This window comes from Nycticebus coucang, chromosome 1 (assembly GCF_027406575.1).
Source record: "Nycticebus coucang isolate mNycCou1 chromosome 1, mNycCou1.pri, whole genome shotgun sequence".
Classification (NCBI taxonomy): Eukaryota; Metazoa; Chordata; class Mammalia; order Primates; family Lorisidae; genus Nycticebus; species Nycticebus coucang.
Genome location: NC_069780.1, coordinates 77,404,019 through 77,423,718, shown reverse-complemented (window position 1 = coordinate 77,423,718; position 19,700 = coordinate 77,404,019). Strand labels below are relative to the sequence as shown.

The 19,700-nt window shown below is 37.9% G+C and overlaps 2 protein-coding genes across 16 annotated transcripts in view; one reads left to right on the top strand and one right to left on the bottom strand.

Annotated features, from left to right (window-relative positions):
- SH3D19 (SH3 domain containing 19) overlaps window positions 1-19,700 on the top strand; it is a 193,607-nt gene that overhangs the window by 85,478 nt on the left and 88,429 nt on the right. For 10 of the 15 annotated variants that reach the window (XM_053582757.1, XM_053582747.1, XM_053582711.1 and 7 more), the window contains exon 2: window positions 2,988-3,027. In XM_053582757.1, coding sequence (XP_053438732.1) covers window positions 2,988-3,027 — 40 coding nt within the window. Of the gene's footprint in view, window positions 1-938; window positions 1,052-1,846; window positions 1,870-2,987; window positions 3,028-19,700 lie in introns of those variants that run through there. The other 5 variants (XM_053582732.1, XM_053582720.1, XM_053582740.1 and 2 more) reach the window with 5 other exon arrangements.
- LOC128580651 (60S ribosomal protein L27a-like) lies at window positions 16,832-17,270 on the bottom strand. Its single transcript, XM_053582785.1, has one exon. It carries the CDS (start codon window positions 17,250-17,252, stop codon window positions 16,857-16,859), a length of 396 nt encoding a protein of 131 aa, XP_053438760.1. The 5' UTR covers window positions 17,253-17,270; the 3' UTR covers window positions 16,832-16,856.

Genomic DNA, 19,700 nt, shown 5'->3' with positions numbered 1-19,700 from the left:
CTTAAAGTACCATATATAACCAAAATAAAATTTCCATGTTTGCTATAGAACTTTTCTCATTCTTAAGGGGATTTTATCCAAATGTTTTGTTATTGTTGGCAAGAAAGCTGATCCTGAATCTGCTCTCAGCAATTTGTTTTGTTCAGTCCTGGATTTTGGACCAAAATAATAACCACTTACTACTTTGCCAGAAATTTAGAATTTCCACTAACATATTTCTTGACAATTACATAATAATCTTGGCTATCATGAAAATTATTTTGTTTAAAATGTTACGTATGTAAAAAGTATAAATGTGTAAAACACACAGATGCACAACCTTCACACATATTTATATGTATTCAAGCTAAAAGATGGCTCTATGGCAAAATGTCAAATCCAATTATTTGTATACTTTGAGGAGAAAGATCGAGCCAAGAATATGTGTTTCAGTTTGTTTTCCATTGTCAAAAGGTACGGAACGGGGAATACTGCAAGTAATGGGTAATTAATTACCTATACCTTCAAATTATCAACTCTCTGGGTTCTTAGGAGTAACATGCTATAAACACTATCTATGCATATTTACATGAGAATGTAACACAAATAACACTTAAGATTGAACTGGGGAGGAATGTTTAAAATGTCCTAAAACAAAAAATCAAGTTATTTTCTTGGATTTTAATCACCAATTCAATAAGACAAGTACTGTGGGAAGGCATTTGACTTGTATTTTCTGAGAGCAGAAAGTATAAAAAGACGGTAGAATTTCCTGTTTTAACCAAGAATGAAGGAGAGCTGCGACCATTTGCTTCCTGAGTGGCCACATTCCAGCTGTGCAGACTGGTCATAGCACATGTGCCAATCAGAATGGGCCCTGGAGGGAAGCCTTGGGGTGCTGAGTCTTGTTTACATGCCTCATGACTCTGTTTCTCCCCTCCTGTGTATTATACCACTAGGAAGAGTAGTGGGGATGCTTGCTATTACATGCCTAAATAAACTGAACAAAGCTAAGATTCCGGCCACAGTGAATGACATTCTGGACAGAGTTTTAGCTCACCTTTAGCCACAGGTAAGAGTTGTTGCTTTGTTGTATGTGATTAGTTGATCTGTGTTTAGTTTCTAGCTTTACTTTAAGACATTAGGTTTTTTTCTTTTGTTATCAGAACTAGCTGGCTAAAAACTGGTGAGGAATGTGCCCTGTATTACTATGACTTATAAATATTAATACTCAGCAAGTGAAAACCATGATATTTTTATTTAAGGGTGGAGCAAAACTCAGTTAAATTAAAACAGAAAAGTTCAAAAGCTGCAATAACACTAAATCACAGTATGGAGAAATTGGAACCAGAAACATATTAACATTTTGTGTTTGGAGAGCATTATAGCTAAACAAACATGCTTTACTATGAATCTATTATTAGTTTTTCAGAGAACAGTGTCTTCATGTGTACTAAGTCTTTGGCTTTAAAAAGCATTTCTTTTTTATTATGAACTCATTTGGAAAGAATTGTTATATACATTTAACCATATACATCCTATTCCTTTTCTTCTATATTTCTTTCTAGAAGTTTTAGAGTATGTTTTCATTATCTTCTTTATGCTGCTGCACTAGAAATAAAATCAGGAAAAAATAAAGAGTTCTTGTTTCATCGTTGCTTTTTCTCTCTCATTAGTATTAATTTGGAAGAAACTATTGAAAACTGTTTTGATAAGATTCCACAGTATTTTTTAATGTCATTGCACAGGGCTATGTATATTTTGGTTTGTATATTGTTTCCTGTTGTTAATTTTTCCATAATACTGAAGATTTGTACTTCATTTATTTTTTCTTTTTAAGCATAGACTGGAAAGAAATTGTGACATTGGGCGGCGCCTGTGGCTCAGTCGGTAAGGCGCTGGCCCCATATATTGAGGGTGGCGGGTTCAAACCCAGCCTCGGCCAAACTGCACCAGGAAAATAGCCAGGCATTGTGGCGGGCGCCTGTAGTCCCAGCTACATGGGAGGCTGAGGCAAAAGAATTGCCTAAGCCCAGGAGTTGGAGGTTGCTGTGAGCTGTGATACAATAGCACTCTACCAAGGGCAATAAAAGTGGGACTCTGTCTCTACAAAAAATAAAAAAAAGAAAGAAAGAAATTGTGACATTGCAAAAAAGACAACCCGTGTTTTTTGTGGTGGTTTTTCTTGTATACATGTGTGCTAGTCTTAAGGTTGATAAATAGCATTTTATAGCAGTCCAGAGAGTCACTTTTGAAAGTTCAAGGTGCTGTGCTCTTATTTCTTACCCGATAGCAGGGTTTTCAACATGTTAGCACTGTCAACATGTGGGCAGAATAAATCTATGGGTGGGGGCTGCCCTGTGCCTTATAGGACCTTTAGCAGCATCTCTTCCCATGAGAGCTCCCTTCTCCCCAGGTGTGACAAATGAAAATTTTTTATGTATAGCCTATTAACATATAATTATTACTGGAACGTTGAAACCCAAATTCTGAAACATTCTGGGTGGTAGATGGTTAAGGATGAAGCTGTACTGGTCTAAGTGTTTGCAGATGTTGTTGTAGCTGACTGCTCATTTCCCCCCCTCCCTATTCTGTTAGAAGCTTCTGCCAACCATGATTCATGGAATGATTTTTTTGAGCTGAGTAATCTGTGGCTTTTCAGTTTCCTTGCTTTCTTTCCTTAGCTAAATCTGTTTTGGTTTTAGTAAAGTGTTTAACAGAGGAAAGATCTTTTACAATGAGATAATACATGTAATGATATATTTTCCAAGTAGGTGATTTTAGCAAACCATAGAAAGTTTTTATGCCTGTCTTTCGTTGCGTCCTTTCTCTTTCCCCTGTCAGGCAAGTCCTCTCAAGGCTGATACAGAGCCTTATACAGGGGAAGACGCAATTCCCTTTGAACAGTCCTTTGAAAAATGTAATGGTATGGCAACTGGTATTTAAGACTTTCTTTTCTAGGGCTTTTCAGGAGAATTCTGACGTGTAACTCTCTTCTTTCTTTACAGATCGCAACGAACGAAATAAACCAGAACATCGCTCTTCAAGGTATGAATTTACAGTATTTATTAATTCCATATGAGACTTTTCATTTGAAAAATGTTGTTTGAAAGCAATGATGTGAGTGTCCCTTTTAAAGTTGTGGTATATTGGAATGTTCTGTGGCATTCTGAGAAACTTCACAAGGGAAATATTTCTTCTTCTCTAAATAAAACTTCTTTATAAAATTATTGACTACCCAGAAAACATATTTTATTTTGAGAATTCTTAGTGACAGATACATCTTCATAAAAAATTATTTTATCCTCATTTCTTTCTTCCTTTTGTGACTTATTTTCCTCCCCTCCCTTTAACCATATGTTTATTAAGTGTGTATTGCCATTTTCCTAATCAGAAAACTAATATAGGCTCATTGTAGAAATTTAAAAAATATTTTTAAAATACCAACTATGAAAGAAAGCAAAATAAAACAAACTATAGCCTGCCTTCCATCAGCCAGACATGGCTGGCTACTGCTAAAAGTTTGGCATATTTTTTTTCTAGACTTTTTAGATTTTAATTCCAAATGGATTCTTTTAGTTCTTATTAGGAAATTTCAAAAGGCCAGGAATGTTTTATCACTTAAGCTTTTCATTCACCCTGAGACTGTGTTTCTCTAACCCTTCACCAACACTGAAGAATATTTTTAAAAACCCTTGTGAAACTTATAGGTATGAAATTATCTGACTTCCTCTCCTAGGCATGATTGACAAGTTATATTCAATATTTCTAGCCCAGTTTTATGAAAGATTATAATTTTTCTAATATTAATTTTTCCTTATTCCACATTCTATCACTTATTTTTTTGTAGGAACTAATAAAAATAATGTATTCATTGGGTTGGGTATACTGGTAAACTAAAAACACTATTGCTTTTTTAAGGAGTCAATCTTTAGGATTCATTGACCTCAGTGAATAAAAATATAAAATATGTGAAAACTGTATTACTTAGAATAGCGAGACATTTTGCAGAAATTGATAGCCAAAATAAATTAGTGAGACATAATCTGAGAGAAGAATATAGCTGGGTATTTAGAATGTTGATTGATTTTGGGGGGTATGATTCACATACATTAAAATTCACTGGTTTTTGTGTAAAAGCCTATATAGTTTTGACACATGTATATAATTATGTATATATAATCATACAGTCATAAAACAGTTTGTAGGATTGATTTTTTTTAATGCATAAAAAATCCAAAGAAATGCAATGCAAGAGAAAGGACTTTGATAGCATGCTTAACTAGGAATGACGTAAAGTTAGAACAGTAAAAAATACTTAGAATTATCAGAATCTCTAAGACCTTGGGCATACTAAATATTGGACTGAATTGAGGAATATGAACTTTAATAGGAACAAATGCAAATTCTTTTTTTTTTTTTTGAAATAGACTCTCACTCCATACACTGGGTAGAATACCGTGAAGTCATAGCTCACAGCAACCTCAAACTTCAACCTCCTGAGTAGCTGGGACTACAGGTGCACACTACAATGCCTGGCTAGTTTTTCTATTTTCAGTAGAGATGGGGTCTCACTCTAGTCAGGCTGGTCTTGAACTCTTGAGCTCAAGGGATTCTCCCACCTCAGCCTCCCAAAATGCTAGGATTACAGGCATGAGCCACTTTGCCTGACCTACAAATTCTTAACACTGAAACATTGGTGGAATATAAAAATAAGAGACAGGTGGGCTCACCCATGACTGTTATTGGATATATTTGTCAACTGCAGCAAGCAGCGACGCCCTATAAGAAGGGAGAAATGTTTTTTAATGAAAAGCCATTGTTTTCTGTTGAGGGCTTCTGCTGAGATTGGCAGTGACCTATTCTTCTCCTGCCATCCTCAGCTGAGCAGGGCTACCTGGCCAGGCGAGCAGTGCACCAAGCAGATTAATATCTGCTGCATCAATAAAACAAAAAGAAGGGCTCACACCTGTAATCCTAGCACTCTTGGAGGCTGAGGCAGGTGGATTGCTTGAGCTCAGGAGTTTGAGACCAGTGTCAGCAAGAGCGAGACCCAGTCTCTAAAAAAGAAAAATGGCCAAGCGTTGTGGTGGGCACCTGTAGTCCCAGCTACTTGGGAGGCTGAGGCAAGAGAATCACTTAAGCCCAAGAATTTGAGCTTGCTGTGAGCTGTGATGCCACGTCACTCTGCTCAGGGTGACAAAGTGAGACTCTGTCTCAAAAAAAAAAAAAAAAAAAACAGAAAGAAGGAACCTAGCAAAGATAAGAGAAATTCATTTTTATTGTTTGTGTTTTTACAGGCTGAACAATCCTGTAGCTTTTATGTGAGAGGTTTATAAATTTGGGACTTCTGCCTGTTCTTTCATTTCACTGCTGAAATAAGAAGGAAAGCATAATTCTTGTCAAGTTAAAGGAGAAATTTTATCGTATACAGTCCAACACTAAGACTCTAAACTAAAAAACACTCTTTAAGCATTCTTTTTGTTTGTTTTGTTTGAGACTAAGTCATGCTCTGTTGCCTGGGCTAGAGTGCAATGGTGTAATCACAGGTCACTACAACCTCTAACTCTTGGACTCAAGGGATCTTCCTGCCTCAGCCCCCTAAATAGCTGATGCCACAACATCAGGCCTGTTTTTCTGTTGTTAGTAGAGATGGGGGTCTCCTTCTTTCTGAAGCTGATCCCTGAGCTCATGCTATCCTCCTGGTGAACCACCATGTTTGGCCTATTTAAGCATTCTTAAGAGGATGCTGGGTATTTTTTGATTATTTTGTTTTGATGTGGATTTTCTTTAATTTTCATGTTGTTAATTGAACCATGTGGAAGTCAGACATATCTGGATTCTTCTTGTCTCAACCTTATTAGTTTAAACACACCATTTCCCAAATTAATGTCCCACAGAACACTTTTCTGGAGGATATTAATCAGTATGTCAAGAAATAAATGTTTATGTACAAAAAACATTTGTGAAATGGTAAATTAAAATTAGACATATTTCTTTACTGTGATACTATGGAGAGTCTTCTATGCTAAAGTACATAGAAGAGCTAAGAGCTATATTACACATCCATTTAAAAATATGTTTGAATTTATAACTTCTTTTCCCAGATGTAGCTATTAATAACTTAGAGAAAATTACCATGGAATAGCAGTTTGGGAAACTAATTGGAAGGAAGTAGGAGCTAAAGATAATAAAGAATGCTAAGCCCTGTGGCAATCAGTGCCATGAATGGAAAATTACAAACTTTTGTTACCACTCCACCAGTTCTAAATAATACATCTCAATGACTGGTGGGGTCCAAATAACTAGCTACTTAATTGTGAATGTCTTACTTACTACAAGGAAATATTTTATAGCAGCAAAGAAAGAAGGCACCAAAACAAAGAACCTTAAATGTGTTTTTCAAAAATTATCATTTGAATCTTCATCTCCCTAAACTCTTCTTAAAACCACCTGTTAAAATCCACTTTGATACTCATTGATAAACTTTAATGAAATTTCATTAAAAAAATCACAAAAATTAAACAAAGTGAATCTAAAATTTATAAGGAAGAGCATAAATAATCAAAGCAATTTTAAAGATTAAGGAGGATTGGTGTCTGGGTACAGAGGCTCATGCATGTAATCTTAGGACTTTGGGAGACCCAGCTGGGAGGATCACTTGGAGCCAGGAGTTTGAGATCAATCTGGGCAATAGAGTGAGACCCCCCATCTCTACAGAAAATAGAAAAATAAGCTGGGCATGGTGGTACACACCTGTGTTTCAACTGAGACAGAAGGATGGCTTACCCTAGGAGTTTAAGGCTGCAGGGAGCTGTGATGATGCCACTGCATTCCAGCCTGGGCAACATAGCAACTCTGTCTCTGGGAAAAAAAAAGAAAAAAAGAAGAAGGGGAGATGGACTGTTGTAAGTAATTATGACAGTTGTTTTTTTTTTTTTTTTTTAATCAGCAAACAGAGAATTAGATCCCTGGAACAGAATAGGGACTCCAAACAGGCATGGATGAATACATACAGTTCTGTATCATGTAGTGTGATAGAGGCAGCCTTACAGATCAGTGAGAGAAAGTGGATATGTCAAGAAAGGGTCCTGGAACAATTGGTTATTCATATTTTTAGTCTACATAGGATTTGATTCATCTTATAATATAGAAATCTGAAGACACAGAAGTAAAGTCAAATGGAAACATTTTGAATAAATACATGAAAATATCTTCATGACTTTGAGGTAGAGAATGAGTTCTTAAAATGCAACAAATATAAAAACCATAAAAAAATTGTTAAATTTGACTATGTGAAAATTTAAAATTTTATCTACATGAATACATCAAAACCATATGAAAAGGAAGTCATGACTGAGCAATGCACACAGGCAACGAAGGTTAGTGTCTAGGATAAATAAGAAACTATACATCAGAAAGAATAAGAACAAATAGTAAAATCAGGAAATTTCATCTTTCACAAGAGATGAAATCTTAGTGGCCATATATGAAAAGATCCTTTACCTTGCTGGTATTAAGATGTGTACTAACATGATAGCGAGATTCACTTCCATAGAATTGGCACAGAAATCTCAAAGATTGCCAATTCCAAGTATATATGAGAGGATGTAAATTTGGTACAACAGTGAGGAAAACTTTATTCAGGAACATCCTCACAGGTGTAGGGACCACTGCAATGGAATTTTACAGTGGGCAAGAGGGATTGGGCTCAACTCTAACATAGCATGGGCACACGGGAATTTATAATAAAGGATCAGGGTCGGGGTCACTGGGTGGAAAATTACTAAGAGGAAAGAAACATGAGGAGTACGGGCAATTCTAGCTAACATCCAGCAGCATTCTTGCTGAAGGCAGACCAGGGTCTCATCAGACATCACCAGGGGAATGGTGAGGGATGAAGAACTTGATCAGACATTGAGTGCGATCAGATATTGAAGATGGAGGGTTCTTATTAAATTTACTCGGTAGGTTTCTTTGCCAAAACTAGATTTTACAAGGAAGTACACAGACAGAAGTTTCAGAAGCCTGACTAAAGTTTGGTCAAGCAAAGAATCCTTGTCAGTTGAGAGTAGCACTGTTTGAATTAAGAGAACTACAGCTACGTGTGACAACACAGATAAACCTCAGAAACAATTTTGGGTGATAAAAAGCAAGTTGTAGAAGCATGGGGTACAGTATAGTACTGTTTACATAAGGCAGAGGTCAGCAAATAGGTCAAATCAGGTCTGCCCGATCTTTTTGTAAAATATTATGGGAACTCAGCCATGTTCATTTGTTTGCTTATGGTCTCGGGCTGCTTTCACATTACAGCAGCAGAGCTGTTGTAACAGGGACCAGACGGCAGAACACAAGCAGTGCTTTACTTGTTTATTTTTATTGCTACGTATGTGTGCTAAAAGCCTAAATAGATGCATGAAAGTGATAAATGGTAAACTTAGGATATTGATTATCAAAGGAATCAGGAAAGGATCCCCAGGGAGATGCAAGTACATCTCCACTGCTTTATTTCTAAAGCTATGTAATTGGCTGTGCAGTATTATCTATACTTTAAAACCCTGGAACTTTTCATAATTAAAAATAAAAGGCTTTTCTTAAGAAGACCTTATTAAATCCTGTGGCACTGGAAATAAAATGTTTTTATGGGACATGAGCATAAAATTGTGTGAAATTTTATTTGTGAAACAAAAATTTTTTTAAAAGAAAATAAAGAATAAAAAAAGCATGGTTGAAGACTGTTCACATTTCACCTGTACTCATAGTCCTGCTCCTGTGTTTCCCTCTTCTCAAAGAACCCTCTGTTCCGCTACGGATTTTGATCTCTTTTCACCACTTGAGAGTTATATAAGTAACACATGAAAACATTTTTTAATAGCATAGAAATATATAGTATTTGCCTTTATCCCTTTAAAAGACAACTTTCTAAGGGTCTGGCAGTTCATTTCTATCCTAGTCTGCTTTCTATACATACAGGGTAGTCATAAAGTTCATGTGCAATTTAAAATAGTGTGTAGTTGCACATGGACTTTATGGCCACCCTGTATATGTAGTATATATTCAAGTAATATTTAGAATAAATGGAGACATATATAACATGTATTTATATGTGTTATATATATATTTTTGCCAACTTCCCTTTTTTACTTAATCTATATAGAAAGTATTACCGTGTCAGTTTTCACTTCATTATTATCTATTACATAAAATTTTACAATGTAGCCTTATTATAATTTATTTAACCAGTTCTTTATTGATAGCATTTAGATTGTTTCCAATCCATTACAGTTAGAAATGCTGTCCACCAACCCAGAAATGGATTAACAAGTTGTGGTACATGTACACCATGGAACACTGCTCATCCATTAAAAAAGATGGAGACTTGGGCGGCGCCTGTGGCTCAGTGAGTAGGGCGCCGGCCCCATATGCCGAGGGTGGCGGGTTCAAACCCAGCCCCGGCCAAATTGCAACCAAAAAATAGCCGGGCGTTGTGGCGGGCGCCTGTAGTCCCAAGCTGCTCGGGAGGCTGAGGCAAGAGAATCGCGTAAGCCCAAGAGTTAGAGGTTGCTGTGAGCTGTGTGATGCCACGGCACTCTACCTGAGGGTGGTATGTGAGACTCTGTCTCTACAAAAAAAAAAAAAAGATTGAGACTTTACGTCTTTTGTATTAACCTGGATAGAATTGAAACACATTCTCCTTAGTAAAGTATCACAACAACGGAGAAGCAAGAATCCAATGTACTCAATTCTAATATGAAGCCAGTAGATGATGTAATACATATCCACATAAGAGAAAAATTGATTCAAGGTGGGGGTGGGGAAATGAAGAAGGGGGATGGGTGTGCTCCCACTGAATGGGCACACTGTTTGTGTATATGGCACACCTCCTGGTGTTGAGACACAAATATAAGAGGGGCTATACCTAAGAAATGCAAACACTGTAACCTAACTCTTTGTACCCTCAAATTAACCTAGAACAATAATAAAAATTACAATTAAAAAGAAATGCTGCTCCAGTAAACATCTTTATGTTCAAATCTTTATGTATAGATCTATAGGAAAACCCTTATGGTTTCTTCCAAGACCATTTTTTTTCCTTTCTCATTCATACTTAACTTTTAAGTTTTAAAATTTTATATGCCCTACATGTCCATTTTCTTCCAAAAGTTGGATAGCTTCGTGGTGACTTGGTACTGGTCTAGATTCATAAGACCTGTTACAACTCCCTTCCCCATGACGTGGCTTGAAACGTCGCCTAACACAGAGAGACTCAAGATGTAGAATATTTGTATTGTGTATTTCAGTAGACTCGGAACTAATAATTGATGATGTTAAAATTTGTAGTTATGACTTTATCATTAAGAATTTGAAAGGGGGCGGTGCCTGTGGCTCAAGGAGTAGGGCACCGGTCCCATATGCCGGAGGTGGCGGGTTCGAACCTAGCCCCGGCCAAAAACCACAAAAAAAAAATAATAATAATAATTTGAAAGGGCCTTGGTTTTCTGTATTGGTACCTGTTGTTAGTCTATAAAGATATTGAGCATTTTATCTTGACACTTTACTGTCCTCATGCTGTGGTTTAAATAGATTAGCTAAAAACAAAAAAGTTAACTTGGTTTTGCTTTTCTCCTTTCTAAAATATCTATTAAAATCTCATGGTCTGCTGGGCTTAGTTTACTGTAATTCTGTAGCATCTCCTTGACCATATGTTTTGATTCCTGTACCTCTACAAACTATAGCTCTATGGAATTACTTTCTGGCATTATGTCTTCTCTGCTATGAGAGAAACATTACTTTTGCTGTAGCATCTGTGTTATAAACAAGGTGAAAAGTATGTACAGGTTTTTTGTGGGACAGTCTTTTGCAATGGGAGATGTGAACAGATTATTTACATTCTGTATCATACTACAGAGACTAGAAAGATATTTTGTTGTTTTATTGTGGTTTCAAGAAATGTGAATTTAGCATTTCCCCTTAGTGTGATGGGAATGGAAAGGAAGCATTTATATGATGTATCAGTTGGGTAATTAAAAAGTTTTATTGGCTGGCCTACCGGGGCCGTAGTACTTAGTGTGGGGATTTTCTGAAGTTTTTTCAAATTAAACTATCACGAAGCAGTTAACCTTGGAACAGTAGCTGGCCCTGTATTTATTACTTTTTCTCAAGATGGATATGTGACTACCCATTTCTTAGCAGTCCAGGGAGCACATGGAACTCCTGGCCTTTAAATTATTTCATCCTAATTCTTTCCTCTCTGTCTTTTGATATATTTTATATTAGTTCTCTACCTTTCTGCAGTATAATTTAGAAGCAGTTATTTTCACAGTTCTACAAAATCTGATTAAAGATCTTGTATTTGAGTGAATTTTGTGGCTGTCAGTCCTTAGGTCATAGTTTTATTCCAACTAATAAATACCCTTATACAATTGGACTTTAATTTTTTATTCAAATATGTTCCATTACTGTCACAGCATATATCACATTCTTCAAAAACATTGATTAGGACTATAAACCACAAAAGTGTACTAACGCATTCCTGGAAGAATCTTGAGTCTGGACAGAATTGCTACACAGTCATTCAGTATGTAGCCCAGTCACCTCCCAACTCATTTTACTGCTGTTCATCAGATTTTAGTCTTGTTTTCATAGGTAAAACCCTTCTCGAAGTCAGAAATCAGGCTTGGTCCCAAAATTTTAGTTTGAAGGTTAGGAGCATCCTTGCTGGTTAGAGGTTCCTCTGCATAATAAATTAGAGCATTCATTTCTACTCTAGAAAGGAGTTTTTGCCACTTTGATCTCATTGCAGTTGTAGGCTAGCTTTCCAGAGATACAGAAGGAGTGGCCATGCCCTTGTACAACACTTATAAATACAACAAAACAAGGCAGGCATCCTAAAGAAATGTGTTTCTTCCTCCTTTTGAACCAGAGAATTGAGAATCGGTACCCTTTGTTAATTAAGAAAATAAAAGAATGGTAGGAAAGTATTGATTGTCTGGAGGCTTCATGTAGGGTAATATTTAGAAGTAAACATATCCTACATCAAGCACACACAGTGAACTCAGTGTGAGTTTAAAATGACTTGCTTTTCTTCCAGAGGCTTAAGGGACCTGCCCCCCCCACACACACACACACACAGAGTTGGCTTCCCTGGATTTATAAATTCCATCAGCCATTTTTCTGAAGCTGTACACTCTGTGAAGCCTGAGATCAAAGGGCATGCCGCCCTTCCTCAGAGATACGGGCCAGAGGGTTGACGTATGTTAACAACACATTGTCAGAGGTCTATAGGTGCTCTGCCCTGAGGGAAAGACACAGTCATTACTTCATACTGAGTAAACTGAGTGAACGCTTGAAGATATTCTTCCATTAACTCTGTTCCCCTGTGGCTACTTTCTTCTTTGTGATCTTTATTTAGATACCTGCTCAGAAATTAGTCAGTGTTCAGAAGAAGAGGTTTACTACAAAAGTGATTGTATTGATATGATAACAAAATATTTCCTTTCAAGTTAATTTCAGATAGGTAAAATAAGATAATGATGGAACTAACAGATGATAGATTAAATTTGTAAGTAACTAAAAAAAGTATAAAATCAAAACCCTGAATAAAGCTTTTCACTACACGCCATCCCATCTCATGTAGTCTGTTTCTTGACTTAATAATTACAGGAGCGAGTTTACACCCACGGCAAAGCTGCTGTTTGTTCGTGTCTCCGGTCACGCAACACTTCAGAGTAATAGTATGTCTAAAATACAAACATTCCCTTAACTGCAAACGTATTTCCTCAAGATAATGTTGTCCCTGGCACAACATTTACAAATACAAGATACAAATGTTTGTATTTGCAGGCAGTTCAGGGATGCTGTCAAGGGATGGCAGGCAGGACTTAAAATTTATCATCATCTATTGCCAAGCAATTTCTCTTGGTTACAGATTCTGAAGAGAAACTCTGTGTAGAAAAAGTTCTTGTAAATTGAACTGCACTCTTCAAAATTTTTCCATATGGTGAATCCTATCTTTAACAGCACTGTTGTTTTTAAAAATTTTTTAAGTGAAATTAAATTAATTTGTTCTGATTATATAGCAGAAAACAAGCATACGTTGGAGATACTGTGGGTTTGGTTCCAGACCACCTCCGTAAAGGTGGTAACTCGTGTAAATGTTTTGGTTTCTCAGTGGTTACAAAAGTTATGTTTATGCTGTATCAAAGCCTATTAAGTGTGCATTATGTCTAAAAACACAATGTACATACCTTAATTTAAAAAACTTTATTGCTAAAAAATGCTAATGATCATCTGACGCTCTAGGACGTCCTGATTTCTTTGCTGGTAGAGGGACTTGCCTTGATTTTGATGGCTGCTAACTAAGCATGGTGGTGATTGCTGAAAATTGGGTAGCTGTGACAATTTCTTAAAATAAGCCAAGAATGGTGGCGCCTGTGGCTCAAAGGAGTAGGGCGCCAGCCCCATATGGTGGAGGTGGCGGGTTCAAACCCAGCCCTGGCCAAAAACTGCAAAAAATAAAAAAAATAAGCCAACAGTGAAATTGGCTATGTCGATTGGCTCTTCCTTTCACAAAGGATTTCTCTTTAGCAGACAATGCTATTTGCTCCGTAGCTGTTTATCAACTACCTTTATGTACTGTTCTAAATCCTGTGTTGTCATTTCAATAATGTTCACAGGTTTAGATTCTATCTCAGTAAACCACTTTCTTTGCTCGTGCAGAAGTAGTAACTCCTCATATGAGCGTATGTTCAAACTTTATCCTGAGATTACGGCAGTTGCGTCATGTCTTCAGGCTTTACCTCTAATTTGAACTCCTCAAAGTTTTTCATGAGAGTTAGAATCAGCTTTTTCAAAACTCCTGTTAATGTTGATATTCCATTGACCTCCTTTCATGAATCACAAATGTTCTTAATGGCATTGAGAATGGTGTATTCTTTCCAGAGGGTTTTCAATATACCCAGATCTATCAGAGGAATCACTATCTATGGCAGCAATAGTCCTATGAAATTTATTTCTTAAGTAATAAGACTTAAAAGTCAAAATGACTGCTTGGTTCACGGGCTACGAAATGGGTGTTGTGTTAGCAGGCATGAAAAAAGTATGAATGTCCTTGTATATATCTATTAGAACATATTGAGGGATCAATTGCATTGTTAATGCACAGTAATATTTTGGAAAAAATCTTTTTTTCTAAACAGTAGGTCTCAACAGTTCGCTTAAGATATTCAGTAAACCGTGCTATAAACAGATATGCTATAATCTAGGCTTTGTTGTTCCATTGATAGAGCATCGACAGAGTAGATTTAGTATAATTCTAAGGGCCTTAGCATTTTGAAAATGGTAAATAAGCATTGGCTTCAATTTAAAGTCACCAACTGCATTAACTCTAAACAAGAGAGTCAGTCTGTCCTTTAAGTTTTGAAGCCAGGTATTGACTTCTTCTTTCTAGCCAGGAAAGTCTTAGATGACATTTTCTTCCAATAGAAGACTACTTCATCTGCATTGAAAATCTGATGTTTAGTGTAGCCTTCACCAATCATCTTAGCCAGATCTTCTGGATAACTTGCTGCAACTTCTCCATCAGCACTTACTGCTTCATCTTGCACTTTATGTTACAGAGATGACTTTTTCCCTTAAACTTCATGAACAAAATTCTGCCAGCTTCACTTGTCATGAACAAAACTTTGCTAGCTTCCAACTTTTCTTCTGTGACTTCCTCCCCTCTCTCAGCCTTCACATTGAAGACAGGGCTCTGCTCTGGGTTAACCTTTGGCTTAACAGAATGTTGTGACCAGTATGATCTGCCACTCAGACCACTAAAACTTTCTCCATATCAGCAATTAGGCTGGTTTGCTTTCTTTCCTTCACAGGTTCATTGGAGTAGCACTTTTAATTTCTTTTAAGAGCTTTTCCTTTGCTTTCACAACATACCTAACTTGGGTACAAGAGGCCTGCCTAGCTTTTGGCCTTTCTCAGCTTTTGATATGCCTTCCTTATTAAGCTTAATCATTTCTGGCTTTTGATTAAAGTTAGAGAATGCAACTCTTCCTTTCACTTTAACACTTAGAAGCCAGTTTAGGGTTATTATTTGGCCTAATTTCCATATTGTCGTGTCAATATGGAATGTTGTGCCTGTGGAGAATAGGGAGGTACAAGGAGAAGGGGTCTTCCAGATGGGGGAACTGCCAGTGGAACAGTCAGAACACATGTAGCATCACAACATTTTTTTTTGTTTTTTGAGACAGAGTCGAGTCTCACTCTGTTGCCCAGGCTAGAGTACCATAGTGTCAGCCTAGCTCACAGCAACCTCAAACTCCTGAGTTCAAGTGATCATCCTGCCTCACTCTCCCAAGTAGCTGGCACTACAGCCACCTACCACAAGGCCCAGCTAATTTTTTCAATTTTTAGTAGAGACAGGGTTTTACTCTTGCTCAGGCTGGTCTCTAATTCCTAAGTTCAAGGGATCCTCCTGCCTCGGCCTTCCAGAGTGTTAGGATCACAGGCATGAGTCACTGTGCCTGGCTAACACATGACATTTATCAATTAAGTTCACTATCTTGTATGGGCACAGTTCATGGCACCCCAAAACAATTACACTAATATCAAAGATCATTGATCACAAATCACTGTAAGAGATGTAATAATAATGGAAAAGTTTGAAATACTGGGAAAATTACCAAGGTGTGACACAGTAGCATGAAGTAAACACATGCTTTTTGAAAAATGGTACCAGTAGACTTGCTCAGTGCATGGTTGCCATAAGCCTACAACCTAGGCTCGGTGCCTGTAGCTCAAGCAGCTAAGGCACCAGCCATATACACCAGAGCTAGCAGGTTCGAATCTAGCCCGGGCCTGCTAGACAACAATGACGGCTGCAACAAAAAAATAGCTGGGCATTGTGGTGGGCTCCTGTAGTCCCAGCTACTTGGGAGGCTGAGGCAGGAGGATTGCTTGAGCCCAATAGTTTGAGATTGCTGTGAGCTGTGATGCCATGGCACTCTACCGAGAGTGACAACTTGAGGCTCTGTCTCAAAAAAAAAAAAAAAAAGATGGAGCCTACAACCTATAAAACAACTCAGCACTGGGCGGCGCCTGTGGCTCAGTGAGCAGGGCTCCGGCCCCATATACCAAGGGTGTTGGGTTCAAACCCAGCCCCGGCCAAACTGCAACAAAAAAATAGCCGGGTGTTGTGGCAGGCACCTGTAGTCCCAGCTGCTCGGGAGGCTGAGGCAGGAGAATCGCCTAAGCCCAGGAGTTGGAGGTTGCTGTGAGCTGTGTGACGCCACGGCACTCTACAGAGGGCAATAAAGTGAAACTCTGTCTCTACAAAAAAACAAAAAAAAAAACAACTCAGTACTGCAAAGTGCAATAAAATGAGGCAAGCCTATATGTTCATTACAGAAAATTTTGAAAAAAGAATATATGAAGGAAAAGAAAATCTTCAATAATTCTGCCTCCCTTAAAGCCATTATTACATTTTGATGTATTTTTTCTGACTTTTATATTTTTAATAGATATTACATAATTTTAACATAGTAACTTACTAACATATTGCTTTTAAATTGTTTTGTTTAGCATTATACTGTATGGTGAACAATTTCCAATTTCAGTAAATATTCTTTGAAATTATGATTAAAAGTTTTGACTACAAAAATAGTATATGCTTATTATAGAAAGTTTGTAAAAATACAAAAAAAAGAAAAACTTAAAAGTACTAGTAGTATTAAATCATAGCTGTGTACATTAATGTGATCATGGGATTTATAAACAGTTTGACACATTTTCTTTTCTTTTTTTTTTTTTTTTTTTTTACAAGGAAATAGCATTTAATGAACCTCCCCTCCATCCCCTCCAACACCCTTAATCTTCTCTTCAGCTCATCTGCTGAAGAATTTGGCCTTCACAATGACTGGCTGCTTTGGGAGTTTTCCCTTCCCCAGAACTTTGTAGTAGCCCAATCGTACTACATCAATGATGGGAGCAACTCCTGTCTTGTTTTTGGCAGCATTTACCCATGTCTGCTCACTGACCAGTGTCCACAATTTATCAAGGTTGACAGTTGGGAAGTAGCTCTGGTTCCTCTTTAAGTGGTAATGCCTCATACCAACTTTCCCAAAGTAACCTGGGTGATATTTGTCGAAGTTAATCCTGTGATGATGCATGCCACCAGCATTACCTCGGCCTCCTGGGTGCTTCCTGTGTTTGCCGATACGGCCATGGCCGTGGCTCACGTGGCCCTGAAGCTTCCGGGTCTTCCTCAATCTGGATGGCATGTGGGCGGCCAAGACGAAAGAGCAGTTTGACACATTTTCATCACACTGGTTAACATAGCCAGCTAGTATATCTTTGTGTTAATTTTCATGTTTGTGCCAACTCTCAATAAAACAAAAAATAAATTTTGCTCAACCATAAAAAAAACATAGTAGTCCAGTGATAACCACTGTTGGTATATTAGTGTTTCAGTCTTTTGTAAATATTTGGTATAATTTTTTAAAATAAAATTGAGATGTTGTATATAACTTTCCTTTTCACAAGATAAGAGTTGATAACCATTCTCCCATAACATGATTTTTAGTGTTATTTCATGTAGATATACCAAATCTTATTTTCCTGTTGTCCTTGATACTTAAGTTATTTCTAAGTTTTTTACTATTATTTATTAGGTAGATAGAAATCCGGCTGTCCTAGGGAAAAAGGACAAGGATGAGGACACCATGCTTCCATCTACCTTAATCCTGTCTGGAGCCATTGCCCACACTTGGGGAAGAAGGCACCCGCCCCACAATCTACTGATCAGAACTTAGTGTGCCAACTGCATAAGGATGTAGAGGACTCCCTAGCGCATGGGTCTGGCAGCCTTGAAAGTGACCTAGAACAGCCTTAACCCTTTCCAATCTTCCGGCCACCTACATACTCTCCAGCTCTTACTTTATGCAAGTCCATTTTCCAACAAGCACAGCTGGGTGAATGTAATCATGATTACCTATTCACATCAAAACACATGGCCTGCCAAGAAACAGAAACAGTAAGGCTTGCACTGTCTGCTGCTTAGAGTCCTTACTACAGGAGGAAACTCGTGAGACAGGCTCCCGTGGTGGAGTGGGCAAACAAACGCAACATCGTCCTCTGACACTGGAGAGGAATAGGAAAAGGTCTGACTTAGGGATTGGAAAGGCTAATTATCATATCATTAGCTTAAATCTACATTGCGGTACCCACCCCCACCATGGGCTTCCAGAAAGGCTCGTGGGAAGTCAACACGTGCAGTAAGACTCTGAATCATGAGGTAGCCCCAGCGCAGGCTGTAGGAAACAGACCCCCGCCCATACTCACAGCCTTTCTTGTCTGGACAGTGGAGGCGCCTGCTCATTGTCTGTTTGTCTACAGTGAATATATCTTGCTTCCTAAACTTCTATCTTGCTCTTGTTAGCCAATTAGCTAGATAAGAGCAGGGTGGATGACGGATATGGTTTGGCTACTTTCAATTGGTTTAGATCAGGCTGATCTGGGCTATTATGGGAATAAGATTGATTAAGACGTTGCAGGTATGTTGTTTTGAGAACAGAGTTAATTAAGACTCTAGGAGACTTCTACGAAGCAGCTGATACTCTTCAAAGTTGGTATAAAACCCAAAATTGTGGACCAAATGGCTCACGCCTATAATCCTAGCACTCTGGGAGGCTGAGGCTGGTGGATTACTTGAGCTCAGGAGATTGAGACTAGGCCTGAGCAAGAGCAAGACCTGCCCCATCTCTAAAAAAATAGCCAGACATTGTGGCAGGTTCCTGTAGTTTCAGCTACTTGGGAGGCTGAGGCAAAAGGATCGCTTCAGTCCAAGAGTTTGAGGTTGCTGTGAGCTAGGACACCACTGCGGTCTCCCAAGGGTAACAAAGTGAGACTTTGTCGTCCCCCACCACCACCACCACCAAAGAGCCCACAATTGTGCTTTCCACAGATTCTGCAGACACTGGGATAGAGCCTGGCTTTCTTTTTCTTGCTAAAACTTTACTTGTTTATTTCAATTATTTTGGTGACTACCTCCAGCCACCTCTTTAACACTTTCTTCCTCAATAAAATAAACTTTGCTTCATGTTTGCCTTATTTTGGGGTGTCTGGTTATTATTCAGCCAAGAGCTCCCAAAAACTAAAGATGCAGACAGCTGCCTGAAACCCTGAAATTTAGAAAATAGGCAGCCGCCTTGAAACTTGACATTATAAATACTGCTATGATAAGATTCTTATACTTGCATTTTTATGGACCATCACTAATTATCTTCTTATGATACATTCCTAACAATGGAATTAATAAAAGCAAAAAACGTATGAATATGTAAAGACTTTCATATATACTATCAAATTGCCTTGGTAAAATGTTGTATTCTCATTTGTATAACATTTGAAGTTCTTCCTTCACTGCTTATGAATGAACCAGAAAATGTTTCTTCCAATTTAACTTTTATTTTATTTTATTTTTTTTGTAAGATAGAGTCTCACTATGCCACCCTCAGTAGAGTTCTGTGGCATCACAGCTCACAGCAACCTCAAACTCCTAGGCTCAAGTGATTGTCTTGATTCAGCCTCCTGAGTAGCGGGGACTACAGGCACCCGCCACAACGCCCGGCCATTTTTTTGTTGCAGTTGTCATTGTTGTCTAGCTGGCCTGGGCTGGGTTCAAACACCCCAGCCTAGGTTTGAACCACTGTGCTATGGGCGCCAAGCCA